The following is an 18,425-nucleotide window of genomic DNA, read 5'->3' as shown; positions in this document are numbered from 1 at the left end:
TGACTTTCAGCCTGTCAGCCTCTGTGTGGGTCACATTGCTCACTTAGTGCACAGGCTCTTTATCGATCAGTTACAGGCCGCCAGTCTTGGAGACAAAGGCAATTTGTGGTGTTTATGAGTTCCCATAATGGCACTGTCAATGTCAGAGCTGTAGCATGCATCAACAGCTTATACAGCACATATGCTGCATGTGCTTCAATCACATAGCCATGTCTGAAAGTCTACAAGGACCAATCCTTAGTGTGGTCAATGGGATCTGTGATCAGTCATAGTTAGTCATGGGGTCATCTGATTAAACTGTAGGGGGTTGGCCACAAGTACTTGGTCCTACCAGAATCCACATATCCATGTCTCCTTGCAGGCTTGGGAGTAGGCCATGGTTAGTTCTGCAGGTAAAGTGCATACAGTCCAGGGAATACAGGTAAGTCACAGTGCGGTGTTATTGAGACATCAATCCAGAGTTGGTTGTGGTCACTTGGAATCTAGTGCAAAGGCTACAGTGGATTATGATCATGTGGATTATTGAGGTGCGATCCAGGGTAACAGGGAAAAGCAGGCAACAGTAGTCAGGAGATGGTTATTCATTGTATTTGTCACTGAGGGAATGGCCTAAGCGATGGGGGCCAATTGTAAATTGTAGGGTGGGACCTTACAGTGGACGGGAGGGGCTCAGGATCTCCGATAATCCAGGGAGGTGGTGGCAGAGAGAATGCAGTGTCACTTTTGATTGTGGGTTGCAGAAGACCATTGAACTTCTTTCTTCATTGCTGGACCTTCCTTTCACCTTTCACAGCACTGATCCCTGCTGCAAATTATGTCCAAGTTAGTTAGGTCAGACGATGTGGTCTCTTTAAGTGGCCGACTGAGAAAAGGGCTTCTCTTCCCTCCACCACCAGCTCCCCCAGTACCTCCAGACCCCTGTCTACAAAGCCGGAGTGAGCTTGCCTTTCTTCTGGGCTATTTTGTCGATTATTAGTCTTGGACACCAAACGTGAGGGATAGGTTTTGGCTTGCAGCCGCCAGGCATGGGAAGCATGTAAGTGGAAGGCTGGCACTTACATTCCTTTTGCGATTCAAACCCCAAAGAATTGCACCAACAGCTCACCCTAGTTAAGCAGGTGAAATTGAGTGAGGAAATGAACTTGACCCATGATGGTGTGGACACATGAAAATCACAGGCTCCCACACTTTAACTGCAAATGGGAAAATTCAGCCCTTTTACATTTCAAAAGTTTATACCTGCATTTGTGTGCGTGTATTTGATGTTGCATTTTATTATTTTCTTTGGGTTAGTAAGTCATTGACAGTCCTTTTCCTTTCACTCAGCAAGCTTTGCATTTGGTTGTCCAATGTTGACTCGTATTACTGGTTAATTGAAGTGTGATCGCTTAAAAGCAAAAAAAAATTCAAGACTTTTGCTCCAACCTACTTAAAAGGAGGGGACTCGAATTACCCTTTCTTGCCTGATTGTAACAATAAAAACATGGACTATGCTGTCAGTATCTTCATTGGCTATGAAGTGATTTGGGACATTCTTTGGTCACAAATGTCTATTTTAAATATTCTTCTCCAATCAAGTTTATCACTTTCTTCTAGTTTAGGAAATGTGAATTACCTTGTTGAATCTCTCTCAAGTGCAGAAATGTGCAATTAAACAGGTCTGCAGTCTATCCCATCTTTTTGATGATATAAATCTGACTCTTCAACTTGCGTGATCCTGAGGAGGAACAGCTTGTCTTCCCAACCAGGAAGTAACATTACTCTGCTTTTAAATTGCAGGAAAGAATGAAAATAAAAGTAATCTACTCCAATAATATTTTACTTGCCAGCTGGTATGCCCCAGTATTTAAACAAACTTTTGCTGTTTTAGATCTCATGTCTGAAAGAACTTCTAGCACTGCAACATGTGTTAGCACTTTGGTGAAATTCCTTGGTTGCTTCTAAAGAGAGCTGGTCCACCCCTTAAGCCACCAAGAATTAACATGAGGCAGGGGCTAATAGATAAAGAGATATTTTGCAATCTATGTTCAACAACCTGAACCCCTTATTACTTCCTTGATCTGAGGAAGTCTGAGTTTAATCGACATTTTGCAGCTCTTAAACAACACGAGGGAAGTGAGGCTGGTCTTAAAAATGTAGGAAGAAGATGAGGAGAAGTCCATAAGTGTGTCCAGAGCTGCCAGCCGTTGTTGTACTCTGAGACATGTCGGAAACACAACTATAGTTAAAGGCACTTTGAGGTCTAGATGGGAACCAGATACTCTCAATGCTCTCTGCGCTACATTGAATATGGAGTAAAAAGTATCCTCTTGTTAAATTTACAGACACCAGAAGATCATGAGACAGAGATGGGGATCAAGTCGAAGGAGGCAAGGAAATACATTTTTAACTGTTTGGATGATATGGCACAGGTATGATTGTCTTTCTTGGGCAGACTGTGCAATTTCCTATGCTATCTTCCCTGGACCACAATTTTACAGACAACTCTAATCAGTGTTACCCAGAGTAAGCGCCTTCTGGTATCTCAGTAAAGGACCATTCCCACATCCTAGCGGTGAGTGCTGGCAGAGTGATTGGACAAGAAGGGATCTCACCCCACATACACATGAAAAAAAAATACACATACAGAGGGACTTCGATTATCCGAAGGACATGGGCGGGGAGTATTCCACTCAGTTAATCGAATTCCAGATAATTGAATACCGGATAACATAGTTTAGCAGAGCGTCGGGACCTTGTGATCTTGCCGGATAATCAAGGTTCCTCTGTATACAGTACACACACAGTAGATTCACAAACACATACATGTTCTCACAATGGCAAACACAGATTAAGCATGCACATGCTCATGTTCAGTGCTCATGGGCACTTGTACACACAGCCACTCATTCAGATTTTCACAGACAAATGCTGTCACAAAAACACAGACACTAATGTCTGACACGCCCCGTGTGGGCGGCACGGTGGCACAGCAGTTAGCACTGCTGCCTCACAGCGCCAGAGACCTGGGTTCAATTCCCGACTCAGGCGACTGACTGTGTGGAGTTTGCACGTTCTCCCCGTGTCTGCGTGGGTTTCCTCCGGGTGCTCCGGTTTCCTCCCACAGTCCAAAGATGTGTGGGTCAGGTGAATTGGCCATGCTAAATTGCCCGTAGTGTTAGGTAAGGGGTAAATGTAGGAGTATGGGTGGGTTGCGCTTCGGTGGGTCGGTGTGGACTTGTTGGGCCGAAGGGCCTGTTTCCACACTATAAGTAATCTAATCTAATATGCAACAGCACTGAAAAAACACCAACCAAAATACACAGTTGTTCAGACATATCCTCTCAAATGTACACACAGAGTTTTTAAAAATTATTTATTCATTTTTGGGATGTGGGTGAGCATTTATTGCCCATCTCTAGTTAACCTTGAGAAGGCAGGTGGTGGTGAGTCGCCTTCTTGAACCACTGCAACAAACAAAACTCATAAACTGCTAGAATAATCCTGGCCAATATTGCTCCCCTAATCTCTTAAACACAAAGGGACTAATGTAAATTCTAGTCTGACCTCAGCATATACTGAATCTCTAATTAGTGTGAACCACAAGCACAGTTGTCAACCATGTCATTTGGGTTCCAGAAGTTTCATTTAAATTTCATTGTTGTCTGTGCTGAGATGGCATGGATTAGACACTATAGTTTATGTTGAAAATCAGGGAATTCTTCAATTCAGAGCTCTCTTTCTCAGAGTGCGTTTGTTCAAAACTGTGTGTGCAGTGGGATTAGTAAAATGTTTCTTATGATGTGCATTGAATAAAACACCATATGTAGGTGAGTTAGTGCTTATCCTTGCACATTTAAGATTTAAAATTTTTATATAACAAGTTTCTGATGTGCAAGCTGAAAATGCATAAGCCAGGAAAACAAAGCATCTAAAACATGAGTGAAAAGGACAAGTATTGCTCATTATCTTAAACAAACTGCTTGAAGGATTGTGAAATTAGCAATGCAAGGAGTAAGAAGAGTAAATTAAATTGGGCCTAGAAGGTCTCCTGCCCGAAACGTCGATTCTCCTGCTGTTTGGATGCTGCATGACCTGTTGTGCTTTTCCAGCACCACACACTCTCGACATAGAATTTATAACACCAGGTGCAGATAGAGAAATAAATAAATGGAAGGGAAGATTAGAATAAGAAAGGGAAAAAAAGTATTAAAAAAAAGTTTTTTTTAAAAATCTTGAAATTTTAAACTTTGTTCTTTGAAAGTTTCCAATGACAATTAAATATCTGAAGGAATGAGATTCCACACTTGGAATAATTCAGTAATTATAATATTGCTTATGATTAAAGTATTAGTAGAAAGATTCTGTGGAAAGGCAAACTTTCTGTGGAAAGATTAGTTCATATCTAACTTTCAAAATCATGAACAACACACCATTCATTTCATGCTAATGGACCACAGTAAAATACTATTTTTGTGAAGTTAATGACATATTGGTGCAACTGAGATAGTAATTTTTTGGTTCCAAGTTTTAACCATGCATCTGCCCCTCAACTAATGTTTCTGTAATATTTGCTTACAAATGACAGCATGTACTATTAGCCTCACGTATTATAACAGCAAATTCTAAACCATTATTTCTGTCTCTCTCTTTACAATATATATCTATGGACAGATAAGGATATATACTGATGTAATTGTAGGTATGGTTGGAAATATATCAAACCTACATTTAAATATAATTATTTACATAAATGGATAATGGATATAGTATTACAATAAATATGATAGGCCTGAATAAGTAATAGTTAGATGATTCATATCCACAAATATATATGTCAACTAAAACTGCTAAGTAATAGATGCAAAGTTAAAGAAAGGGATCCTGGTGTTCTCCTAGGACCATTATGGAAATGTATTTCGGCAAGAGTTTAGATGCTGTGGAAGGCACAATGAAGGAAAAGCTTGTGCAGACTGCAAGCTGCTCCCTTTCTTCCTCTTTTTTTTGTATGCTCATTGCAAAGCTGCGGCTGCGGAGGTTCCCTTCCATTGCTATGCTGTGCTGAACCTTTGTTGGCGGGACAGTGCTGGAGAATGTGAACATCCACACTTAATTGTTGTCACTGTAGGCTTGCTTCATTCAATCATGGAAAAGACTATTTCCCACCTAATGCCAGTCTTTCTCTTGCAGGTGAACATGACGACAGATTTGGAAGGAAGTGAGATGCTGGCAGAGAAGGCAGACAGACGGGAGTTTATCGATCTGCTGAAGAAGATGTTGACCATTGATGCAGACAAGAGAATTACACCGATTGAGACACTGAGCCATCCCTTTGTAATGATGACCCATCTATTAGATTTTCCTCATAGCACACAGTACGTTCCCTCTTTTCAGAGCAGGTTTCCCACCTGAACACCTGCAAAATAATAAGTATTTTGATGATATCCGTATCTGTACCAACTCTCTCCAGAAGTAACTTAATTAAACTTTCCTACCATTTCCCCATTTCTTCCTACCTTTTCTCTTCAGATATTATCTAGTTCCCTTTTGAAAACCATAACTGAGTCTGCCTCAATCATCAAGTCACTTGATCCAGCCACTGCGATCAGCATTCACCTCTTCCAACATATGTAGTTTCCTTGTTCAACAGCGTATTTCCCAAGTTCTTTCCAGTCGAGAAGGACATGGGCTGCAGGTGCTTGAGAACATTATCACCTCTAATTCCCATCCAGTCTTAGACTATACAAATTGAACATATATCATAATTCCTCATTATTACTAGATCAAAATCCTGGAACCCCCTACTTAATACTATATTGCCAGACTATCCCAAAGAAGATTCTCATGGGAGAAAAGTTGTGAAGTAGGGCTCTAAAAAAATTACCATGTTAAACAAAATAAATCTTGATGATACACAAGACGTAATGGTGAACTGCTGATGTAAGATGAAAATGGCTTAAATTTGTGGAGACAGCAGTGTTGTAGAATTTGTTGTAGCACAGCAGATCAGGCAACTTCCGAGGAGCAGAAAAATCAACGTTTCGGGCAAAAAGCCTTCATCTGGAAAAGCACAGCAGGTCAGGCAGCATCTGAGGAGCAGGAAAATCAATGTTTCGGGCAAAAACCCTTCATTGAGAATTCCTGATGAAGGGTTTTTACCCGAAACATCGATTTTCCTGCTCCTCAGATGCTGCCTGACCTGCTGTGCCTTTCCAGTACCACTCTAATCTGGACTCTAATCTCCAGCATCTGCACTACCCATTTCTGCCTATAGACTTTGATAACAAGTTAAATTACGAAGCAGACATCACCCTCATTGCAGCCCAGCTGCAAATTGTATGCTGGACTTGCTTTGGTTAGAAAAATAAGTTCACAAGAAAAATGCATTTAAAAAAGAGATCAGGAGGTTGTTTGATCATGTGGGTGGGAGGACTGACCGACAAGGAGAGATTGGAAAAACATACTAACAATGATGGACTGAGAAAGTCTTACTGGCCTAATTATCCTAAGCAGTTCATACTGCTTGACTGGCTTTGGCTGTTTGGGCTGTGATTCATTGTGCACCCTATCACAAAGTTGGCAAAAGAATGTGTCTTTTCTTTCTTTTGAAAGCAATCAAAGTATCACTTCACTTGTAGAAGTCCTATTGAGGCTTCCCTGAAATTTAAAGACACAGTGAAGGGACTAGAGGATTGTGAAGAAGGTTACTTTTTTGCATTTGTTTATGGGTTGTGGATGTCACAGCTAAGTCACCGTTTATTACCCATCCCTAATATAACTGAAAAAGGGAAGATAGAGTTGAAGCACAGCATGCTAGTCAGATGTTGCTTTCTGCTTGTAGTGAATGCAATTAGAGCAATGTTATTGAATTTCCAGTATCTTTAGAGAATACCTCAAGAATAAAATATTAACCTTGAAGTATAGGACAAGTATTAAAACTTAGAAAACCTGAAACCAAATCCAACACTCCTCCAAAAAAGCCACCTCTGGGCTAATGGAGGTGCAATAAAGAACGGACAAATAACATGCTCTTGGGAGTCAGATTGACCAATAAAGTATCTTAATGACATTTGTCTCCTTAGATTTAAACTACTTGAGGTTTCCTAGGCCTTTGCAGCTGAAGGGAGACCAGAACAATTTGAGGATAAAGTAGGTACCCCCTACCTCCACCAGCACCCAAGCAACCCCAAATCAGACATTGCCCCACGGAATCTAGGATTGGTGGTCTGACAAGTGAAATTGAGGTAGACTCTCTCTAATGAAGTGCTGTCTTCGTTGTTTTTCCAGTGTCAAGTCCTGCTTTCAGAACATGGAGATTTGCAAGCGAAGAGTCAATATGTATGACACAGTGAATCAGAGTAAGACGCCTTTCATCACGCATGTGGCTCCAAGCACATCGAGCAATCTAACAATGACCTTCAGCAACCAGCTCAGCACAGTGCACAACCAGGTATGTGCACAGCGTAGAGACTCCCACCCTCTGGTCCAACCCTTTTGCAGATGTTTGCTTTATAAAAGGTGATCAGAGATTTCATTGCAACAAGGAAACTCCAGGAAATGGCAAACAGCCCACACAATTGCATTTCCCCTTGTTTCTCGGGTGTTTTACTGTTCCCAGGAGAGCTACTCTGGGAAATCAGTGGAAAACTCCAGGGATTTCACAGGACCAAATGTAGCCATTCAACCTGCTAAGCCATTCAATCTTTTCTGTTGGATTATGGCTGATCTGCATCTCTTCTTTATTTACCTGTCTTTGTTGCATTTCCTTTGATACCCTTATCTAATTAAAAAAAATCAATCAATCTCAGTCTTACAGATTTCAAATTGACCTTGTGACCCACAGTTTCTTGGGGGAATGAATTCAAATTATTGGGAGACAGTTTATTGAGTCATGGTATGTGATAAGTGTAGAAGGCTTGGAAGAAACACATTGCTTTGGACTTAGCTTATGAAGGTTGCTTGGCTTATCCTTGTGTCATACCTGGATTTGATATAGATTAGTTGTAACGAATTGCTTATTTTGCTTAGTCAACAACTGCATTCTCGAATCATATGATGATGACAAGAGGCAGAAAATAAACTAGATGACGCTTTCACTTTTATTATATGGGATTTCTATTTCTATTACTCATTTTATGTAAAAGTGCTTTCTGATTTCAGTTCTTAAATGGCCAAGGTCATATTTCCGTTGTTCTGTCTACATCACCTGCTGAAATAGTTTATCAGTATTTATTGAATGACTTAATTTTATAGTTTCCGACCAGATCGCAAATTATTCAAGGGAGTACAAGGGAGTTCACCAAGTTGAGAGTTTGTGTTGCAAACGTTTGGGAGCCTCCTGTGAAGCGCTTCTGTCACCTAGACAGGGAATGAAACATTTGCAACACAACTCCCAGCTCGGTGAACAGAACCACAACAACGAGCACCCGAGCTACAAATCTTCTCCCAAACTTTGAACACCTACGGGCGAGAGATGCTAAGACAAGCCAGGAAATGGGAATCCTGTGCCAACCGCCTAAGCGCCACATACAGAAGCGCTTCACAGGAGGCTCCCAAGTACTGAGAATGTCACCTAGCCAGGAGACAAAACATTTGCAACACAAACTCCCAGCTCGGTGAACAGAACCACAACATTCAGTCATTTGTCTACATTCATAGATCAGATCTGAGTATTTTAAACCAAATCTACAATGTCCACAAACAGGTAAATAGCTAGTTTAAGTAGTCATCTGGTTGAGTCAACATAAGGTACAACTGCGCAGCCAGAGACTTAAGCAGGTCACAACTGGATATTTGTGCTAGTTCTTCAGAACCAGCTTAACAGGAAGTTGGACACAAAATGTTCCAAGCTAGGTTAAACTAGTTTCAAGTCAGCCAGGTAGATATTAAGTAATCATAAACAATGAAACATAAAGCCAAAACGGCAGATAAGCTTAAGGTGGTCTAAATGAACAGCACAGATCAGACCAGACAGATAGGCAATGAAATCTGAAATGGGTCAGTTCTTCGGTTGGTCAAATGAATGGGTGGAAACAACTGGAAGTCCCAGCTTAACTGAACAGAATATGCCATAGGCTGACAAAATTAAATGGCTTACAATTAAACCGATAATTTTGAAGACAAGCATTCCATAAAAATTGTACAAGCCACAATATCAGTTAGAAGTGAAATTAAGTCATTTCTCCTGTGATCATAACTACTTGTAAAACAATATTCTAAAAATAATTACTTGGCAGAGAAAATCTGCTTTGTGGAGAATTGAATAGCCCAGGAATAATTTCTGCCATGTGTCAAACTGGTATTTATAATTGGTTTCAGTTAGTTTTAGAAGGGAGGTGATCACATCGTATTATTATCACTGGATTACTAATCCAGAGGCCCAGGTAATGCCTTAGCAGATAGTGGAATTTGAATTCAACCTTTTTAAAAGATCTGGAATTGAGAGTCAAATGATAATCATGAAACCATTGCTGATTATCGGAAAAACCCATCTGGTTCATTAATGCCCTTTATGAAAGGAAATCTGCCATCCTTACCTGGTCTGGTCTATGTGTGACTTTAGACCCACAGCAATGTGATTGCCCAGAGAGCAGTTAAAAGTCAATGAGGGATGGGCAATCAATGCTGGCTTAGCCAGCGATGTCAAGGTCCCGTGAATGAATTTTGTTTTTAAAAAGTAGACAGTGTCCTATTATATCGAATCAGACAATATGCATCAAAGAATCCAAGTCGTCACTTGTGGTGAGAAGTGCTTGCATGAGAACTAGGATGCTTTCCATTGTTGAGTAACCTGCAAGCACAATGCCAAGGCTGGAACAGCCAGAATGTCAATTTGACTGAGGTGCAGGAAGACAGCTGGACGCTGGAGTGATTCACTTATGAAGACTTGTTCCCTTAAGGAGAGAGTGAGACATCATACAGCAATAAACCAATTTCTTACATATTGCATTTCTTCTTTGATCAACCTGTTCAGATGTGGTATTTAGGTTCCCTACAGTGTGGAAACAGGCCCTTCGCCCTAACAAGTCCACACCGTGCCTCCGAAGATTAACCCACCCCGACCCATTTCCATTTCACTAATGCACCGGCGCTCCATGGGCAATTTAGCATTTCCAATTCACCTGACCTGCACATCTTTGGACTGTGGGAGGAAACAGGAGCACCCAGAGGAAACACATGCAGACACCAGGAGGATGTAGATAGGGGTTTAGATAGGGTTTAGATAGGGTAGATACTAAGAACCTTTTACAGCTAATGGAGTCAGGTGTTACTAGGGGACATAGCTTTAAATTAAGGGGTGGTAGGTATAGGACAGATGTTAGGGGTAGATTCTTCACACAGCGGGTTGTGAGTTCATGGAATGCCCTGCCCGTATCAGTGGTGAACTCTCCTTCTTTATGGTCATTTAAGCGGGCATTGGATAGGCATTTGGAAGTTATTGGGCTAGTATAGGTTAGGTAGGATTCGGTCGGCGCAACATCGAGGGCCGAAGGGCCTGTACTGCGCTGTATCCTTCTATGTTCTATGTTCTATGTACAAACTCCATACAGTCACCCGAGGCTGGAATCGAACCCGAGTCCCTGGTGCTGTGAGGCAGCAGTACTACCACTGCGGCACTGTGCCACCCCTATAGCACACTTCCTGGAGCAGGTGGGAATTGAATTAGACGCAAGCTCAGAGATACAGACCTTCCCACTATGTCACAAGAACCCTCCATTCATGTTATACACTGGAAATGGTAGTTCTTAGTCATCCCAACAACCTAAATATGGTCTTTATTGTGAAAATGATAATGTTCCAACTGAAAACTAAACATGTGCAACAATGAATTGCCCAAGGTCATTCACAGGCCAGCTGGAAACTAGTCACTTAGCTCTCACTTTGATGAATAAATACTTAACTGTTAGGTAAACAGGAACTCCATATGTTAGAACAGCTCACACTGGGATTTCAGCCTTAAAGAGCCATTACTGCATCTGTGTTGGCACAACTTCTTTGTCACATTAATCATTATGATATTACTCACAAAGTGAAAGCTCAATTGTCCTCTGAAAGTATGACTTGTGTCTCCTTTGGGAGCTACCCTTCCCGAAAACAGAAGCAGCTTTAAGGATAACTTCAAGATTTAAAATTGAGTCACACAGCTGGACTGGCTGTTGGTGTCTGTGGTGGCGGATCTGCTAATTGCTCCTGTTTTAGAATCTCACTTGATTTCAGCACGTTCCTCCAGCAGAGGTCTCTTCTGAGGAAAAGCTCTATTTGAGTGAGGCTGGGGTTAGGACCAGTCAATCTCAGCAATGGTTGTGGCAGTACTCAAAGCAGAACACCTTCCCCTCCTTCATTTGTCGATAGCAGTCGTTGGCCTGGATCAAATTTGTTTCTGATGGAACACAGCTATCTGAAGTGTTGCACATATACCTCCCTGTTATTTTTTTAAAAAAATGAGTTTGAAAATCGGCAGCATCCTGGTGAATGACTAGGTGTGCGCTGAGTTGAATTACCTGATCAAAATTTGGTAATTCCTTTAAGGGAGAGGGGACTTCAAATTTGCTAGTGTCGAGCTAGAGAAACACCAAAATATTCCTGCTCCTGTTTATTATCTGGTATCCTTGCTGAAGATGCGTGTATGCTCATGCATATGCATGTCTGCATGGATTTGTGTGTGTCTGTGCCCGCATATGTGTGTGCACACATAATATGTACATGCATGTATGCATATACATATGTATGTATACTTCTACGTGACAAGTATGGGATAGGATGTGCTCAGAAGTGGCCATTAGATAAAGGTAACAGGAGGTACCTTTCACCTATGGTCACTATAACCGATTTTCAATTGATTAGGAGAGTGAAAGAGGGGAAATAAAATAACAATCAAAAAAAAACTTTTTTTGAATATTTAAGGCTCAGAATACTGTTGAGAGGAACTACGCCTAATCAGACGAGGAACACAGTAACAGCTGAAACCTGTTTCCAATTTTGAAGTGAAAACTAGCATGAGTTTAACCCTTGAGGACCACAGTATTTTTACTGCAAACACATTTTTTTATTTGCCCCAAGGACATTCCACACCATGAAAAAGAGAAAAAAACCCAATTTTCAAACAGGTGTCTATACTTTGCATTCTCTGCATGCTGTGATGATGTGAATCACTGCTCTTTTTATTTTGAGTGAAATCAGAAACCGTTAAAAGGTTTTAATTTCTGTTCAAAGTTTGTAATTAGAAATTGTCCACTTCAGTTTTACAGCCAGTCATTTACAAATTCAGTTGCGCCTTGAACATATTCCCCCTCTGTAGAGCGAAGCAAGAGATACAAAGCAAACTCCACAGTGCTTTGTGGATCCGGTAAAGTATGTGGGTTTCTCCCCCTTGTGGCAGTTGTAAGGAGAATGTGTCGTACGCGATTCCTGCCAAAAAAAAACTCAGTTGGTGGTTGTGCGTGCAGTCATATGAATGAATCTTGATTGTAGACTCTGAACAGATAAAGCATAGATTCATTTCAGTGTTGCTTGGTCTTAAATAGTTAAATTGTAATGGCAGGCATACACATGGCTTGCATTTCCTTGAATTTATAATATTGAGAGGTCATTGGGAGGTCACCCAATGGTATTATTACTCAATTAATAAGCCAGAGATCCAGACTAATGCTCTGGGGACATAGGTTCAGAATACATGAAATTTGAATTCAGTTAATAAATATGGAATTAAAGATGTATCTAATGGTAACCATAACCATTGTCATAAGAATGCATCTGGCTACTAATGTCCTTTAGAGAAGGAAAATCTGGCCTTCATATGACTGCAGATCCATGCAATGTGGTTGATTGTTAAGTGCCTTTGAAATAGCCTTGAAAACCAATCAATTGTATGTATTCATGCCAAAATCCGATAAAATGGATGTACCACCCAGCAGTGGGAAAGACAACGAGAAACATAATCCTTGTTAATGTGCAAATTCTTCCTCATTAACGCTCTGAGGCTTACGTCAGAGTTGGAAGAATTATCCGAGACACTGGTGAAGCAACAGCCTGACATAGTCATACTTGTGAACTCATCCATTACCAGACAAGATGCTGTCATCATCCCTGAGGTGGCGGAACAGTGATTTATGGTCAGGAGAGAGTTGCTGTCGGAGTCTTCAATATTGACTTGGGATGCCATAAGGTCTCTTGGCATCCGGTCAAACATGGGCAACGAAAACACATCTCAGCTGATAATCAATTGTCAACATTGACACTTCCAGAGTATGCTCTGAGGGTGGCAATGGACAGAATGTACTTTGATTGAAGGTCTTTGCTATCCATTACAAAGTGTGGCTTGGTAACTGTAATATTGACTGAACTGGTCAATACCTAACAGACACAGCTGATTACTGGGCCTCCAAATAGTGATAAATGAAGGAAGAAAAATGGGACTTGTCTTCACCAATCTACTGTTGCAGATGCATCTGTATAAGACCGTATCCGTCAAAGTGACCACCACATAGCACGTTCACATAGAAGATCCTCTACACCATGATATGGGACACTATAATGTACTGAATTGGATTGATTTTGAACAGTTCTAGTTACTCAAAATGAGGCATTCATGAGGCGCTGTGGGGTATCAGCAGCAGCAGAATTATATATCACTACAATGTGCAATCCCAGGCTCAGAATATCTTCAAATCTATGATGATCGATGAGTGCAGGAGAGCATGCCAGGACGCAGCACCCAGCATACCTAAAAATGAGAGATCAATCTAGTGAAGCTACAAAACAGGAATACCTATGTGCAAAACACCATAAGCAACATACAATTGACAAAACTAAGTGTTCCTTCACCAGTGGATCAGATCTAAGCTCTGTAGTCCAGCCACATCCAATCTGAATGGAGGTAGAACACTAAACAACTACATGAGAAGACTTCACAAATATTCCTAACCTCAATGATAAGGGAACCATGTCATCAGCGTGAAAGATCAGGATAAAATATTTCAAGCATGTTCAGCCAGAAGTACCAAGCATAACACACTGCCCTTTTGGGGCAGAGTATATTCCGGGTTCTGACCGAGTTTGAGCAGTTTTCATCTGTGGGAGGTTAGCCAGTTTGATCCACTCCATGTGAGATCAAGAAATGGCAGAAGCCACTGGATACCATAAAGACTGTGTCTCCTGACCATTCTGGGTTCTGACCAAGTTTGAATGATTTTCCACTGTGGGAAGGGTGCAAATTCTTACGTTCATACCAACTTTGAGACGTCAAGGCCGGGTAGCGTCATTGGATTCAGTCAGAAGGACTGCCTTTCTGGGGCGGAGTTCGTTCCAGGTTCTGATTGAGTTTGAGCGATTTCCATTCTTAGGAAGTTAGTCAATTTGATCCATGTGAGATGAAGAAATGGCAGAAGCCACTGGATGCTATAAAGACTTTTTCTCCTGACAATAGTACTGAAAATATGCACAATCTGCACCCTCAGCCAAGCTGTTCCAGTACAGTTACAACACTGATATCAACCTAGTTTGAAATTTGGAAATTTTCCCTCAGATGTACATTAATCATGGAATCTTAGGAAAACTTTAGTTTGTAGTCTGTGCCCGACTTCTCTTCTGTTTTAATGAGTTGAATTTTTCTTCTCAAGGTTGTAACGTTCTTCTATTTTATGCAATTGGGTAATATCCTTCTCACGCAATAAATCATTGTCAGTGTATAGGTACACTCATTTATTTTTTCCTTGAAGCACCTCAAAGATGCCTTACTATTTCCAGTAGTTGACCTGCAGGAGGCAATCATGTACCTGAGTGTTATACAGTGACAGACCTACAACCACCAGTACTGGACCCCAGTAATATATGGTGACAGGCCTACAACCTCCAGTACTATACTCCAGTAATATGTAGTGATAGACCTACTGCCATCAGTATTGTACCCCAGTAATATAGTGACAGACCTACAGGCACCAGTACTGTACCCCAGTAATATATACAGTGACAGACCGACAACCACCATTATCGTACCCCACTAACATACAGTGACAGACCTGCAACGTCATCAGTACTACACCCCGGTATTATATAGTGACAGACCTATAGCCACTACTGCTGTACCCCAGTATTATATAGTAATAGACCGATGTTCACTAGTTAATGTACCCCAGTAGAGTGACAGACATGAATCCACCTGTACAGTACTCTTGTATTATAGAGTGAAAGACATGAATTCACCAGTTGTGTGACCCAGTATTATATAATGGCTGACCTGTACCCATTAATCTACTTGAATGTGACAGTGACAGTTCTGTACCCACTAGTACTATACCCAAGTATTATACAGTAACAGACTTTAACCCATTGCTAGTCTGTGCTAAATGTTTAGAGTTAGGTTGCAAAATTTATATTGATCCTAAAATGTTATCATTATCACAAGGGGAATTGACATCAAAAGTAGGGAGATTTTATTTCAGTTATACAGGAATCTGGTGAAATACTGTGCTCAGTATTGGTTACCTCATGAGAACTGCCGCATTTGCAGCAGAGCAGTTCAGAGAAGGTTTTTATGACTAGTTGTGTAAAATAAGCAGGCTGTCTCATGAGGAAAGGGTGGACACACTAGGCTTATATCCACTGGAGTAACTTGATTTAAACATTAAGTGATCCTGAAGGAACTTCACAGGGTAGACGCAGAGAGGATGTTTCCCCTTATGGGCGAACTTATAACTAGAAGGCTCTTTAAAATTCAGGGGTTGCTCATTTAACAACAAAAACTGGATTTTTTTTTGACTCAGGAGTTTTGTAATGCTCTTCCTGAAAGGGTGGTGGAAACAGAGGTGGGTCAATTCTTGGTAAGCAAGAGTGGATGGTGAGAGGATATGAGTAGACAGGCAGGAATGCTGATTGAGATTACAATCAGATCAGCCACAATCTTATTGAATAGCAGAGCAAGGTCAAGGAGCTGAATGGCCTACTCCAGCTCCTGATATGTATGTATATAGATAATTTGTGAAAGTCATTGCAATTCAACCCCACACATAACTGACTTACCGGAAAGTTATACCTTTGCTTCTTGTTTTATATTTAGAGATAATTATTGCTTTAGATACGTCTAAAAAGATGTATTCCAGAGTAAGCAAGCATTTTCAACTGTATTTTGATAAATATGCTGTCACACAAGGTTTGTCAGGTAACAAAACTGAGGATTTTCTGAACATGCATTGCTCTTCCAAAATAAGCCTCTAACAATTTGATTTCAAACCAGATGAGATATTCATGATGTATAAATGATCTGCTCTGCACATATTTTTCACCTTTTTTAAAAAAATGCACATTTTAGACTTAATATCTCAAGCTGCAGGAAATCAAATTGTTCTAATTGAGATTTTGTGTTTTCTTTATGTTTTAATTTCTCCTCCCCAAACAACCTTGCTTATCATCTCCTGTTATTTGTGTTAAATCCTATCATACCTTTAGGCCAACAGCCTGGCTCCCACATCCACAAGTGCCACCCTTTCCCTTGCCAACCCTGATGTCTCCTTACTTAACTACCAATCTGCACTTTACCAGCCTTCAGCAGCATCCATGGCAGCTGTTGCCCAAAGGAGCATGCCACTGCAGACGGGAGCTTCGCAGCTGTGTGCTCGTCCTGATCCCTTCCAGCAAGCCTTGATTGTGTGTCCACCTGGATTTCAAGGTGAGATGTGTTTTGTTTGGCTTGGTGTCTTTCCCCTGCTGCTTTGGCAACTTCACAGCTTTGTAGCTTAAACACCTGGCACTATTTCCTATAGTACTGAAAGTAGTTTCTCCTACTGTTGTCCCAACCCCCATAGCAAGATCCTACAGCCTACTTAGCATTCAGCAGACCAAGACAGTGCTGAGATTGATACCTGGCCTATGCATCTATGGGTAAAGGAGGTGTTATAATAAAGATCTAACAGGCTGGTCCTCTTTTTGTGAAAAAAGGAAAGACTGAATGGTGACCTGAATGGCATCATACATATTATGGAGGGCTTTGATATTATAGACATGAACTTCACTTGGGGTGGAGTTCAAAAGGAAGGGCCATGAATTTAAGAAAGTCACTAAAAAATCCAAGAGAACATCCAAGCTTAACGGATTTACCAATATAATGATCAGCATGTGAAACTTGGTATCGCAAGGAGTAGTTGAGGTGAATGTCAAGAACATATTTATGAGTAAGTCCAATAAATACATGATGGAGAAAGGAATAGAGGAGATGATGGTGGAGTAAGATTAAGTAAGATGGGAGGATGTTCAAGACAGTATAACCTAAGGGGCTGAATATTCTATTTCCACGCAGCAAATGCTCTGCAGTTGGATTGAGGAACTAGCAATAATGATTAACAGAGGGATTAGACTGAGGTCCCATTTCTGCCCACTTGCTGAAAAGATTATGAATTCTGAATGAGAACAGAACTGAGATGATCTCAAAGGTCAAATGGTATGTTACTTGGATATGAAAAAGGGCAGTGCACTGGAGAGTGTCTGTTGCTGTTGGAATCTGGTGGGATGATTGCTTTTGAAAATAGTGTGTATCAAATCTTGACAGAACTTGTCTGCTTCGCACAGGCCATTCTTTATTTTTATTCTTGCATCTCAAATGCTCTCTCATTGATGCCAATAGGATTGCAGGCTTCTCCGACCAAGCATGCTGGGTACTCTGTCCGAATGGAGAATGCTCTTCCAATTGTTACACAGGCTCCAGGAGCTCAGCCTCTTCAGATCCAGCCTGGCCTACTGACACAGGTAGTTGGAATGATTAAGGTGTTGTATTTCAACAAACCCTCATGGCACACTCAGCATAGACAATGGTCAGTGAAACACAGAAGATGTCTTGTTGATTTTCAGGGACAGATTTTCATGGACTTGGGATGTCTTCCCAGACTTCTAAATCTATTAGCCAGATCCAAATTTTGCCAGCAAATGAAATGGATGGGACATGATTAACACAGAAAGCCGTACTCAGCTGAGTTCAAACAGACACCATTATAGCTTTGGCAAGGGTCTTAGTCAGCATTGTGGGGAGTCATGAATTGATGGAGTAGATGTAAATGCTGTTTACGTTTCACAATATTGTCTTGATTTGACTTTTTAAAAAAATGCCTTGTTCTTAAACTTGGAAAAAGCTGAAGCTTCAAAGTTTCAAAAAGCCTCTGCTGGACCACTTTGATTGACAGCTGTAAGTTAGAGGGAAAATGTAGCATCTGGTTATGTATTTTATTAAACCTTTTTGTTGGCGTTTCACCATGGACTATGATGTGTCATTGCGAATTTCAAAAAACTACAGTCATCTCACTGTGGTGTTCTGAGTTTAGTGATTAACTGGCAGCTAAAAGAGACAGTTAAAGCATTACTTTTGTTTGGTGTGAAATCTGAATAGAAATTTGTTTACTTTTATAAGAGACTAACCATTTTAAGATTTAAAAACTTCAAATAGATTTTGTGAATAGGAGCTT

The 18,425-nt window shown here is 40.8% G+C and overlaps 1 protein-coding gene across 2 annotated transcripts in view; it reads left to right on the top strand.

Annotated features, from left to right (window-relative positions):
* The window catches only part of hipk2 (homeodomain interacting protein kinase 2), a 254,949-nt gene that overhangs the window by 215,344 nt on the left and 21,180 nt on the right, over positions 1–18,425 (top strand). Inside the window, exons 6-10 of one of the 2 annotated variants that reach the window (XM_060840009.1) lie at positions 2,325–2,411; positions 5,170–5,354; positions 7,267–7,429; positions 16,423–16,642; positions 17,594–17,715. In XM_060840009.1, coding sequence (XP_060695992.1) covers positions 2,325–2,411; positions 5,170–5,354; positions 7,267–7,429; positions 16,423–16,642; positions 17,594–17,715 — 777 coding nt within the window. The remainder of the gene's footprint in view (positions 1–2,324; positions 2,412–5,169; positions 5,355–7,266; positions 7,430–16,422; positions 16,643–17,593; positions 17,716–18,425) is intronic. The other variant, XM_060840010.1, reaches the window with a different exon arrangement.

This window comes from Hemiscyllium ocellatum, chromosome 19 (assembly GCF_020745735.1).
Source record: "Hemiscyllium ocellatum isolate sHemOce1 chromosome 19, sHemOce1.pat.X.cur, whole genome shotgun sequence".
NCBI lineage: Eukaryota > Metazoa > Chordata > Chondrichthyes > Orectolobiformes > Hemiscylliidae > Hemiscyllium > Hemiscyllium ocellatum.
This window is presented reverse-complemented; position numbering and strand designations above follow the sequence as displayed.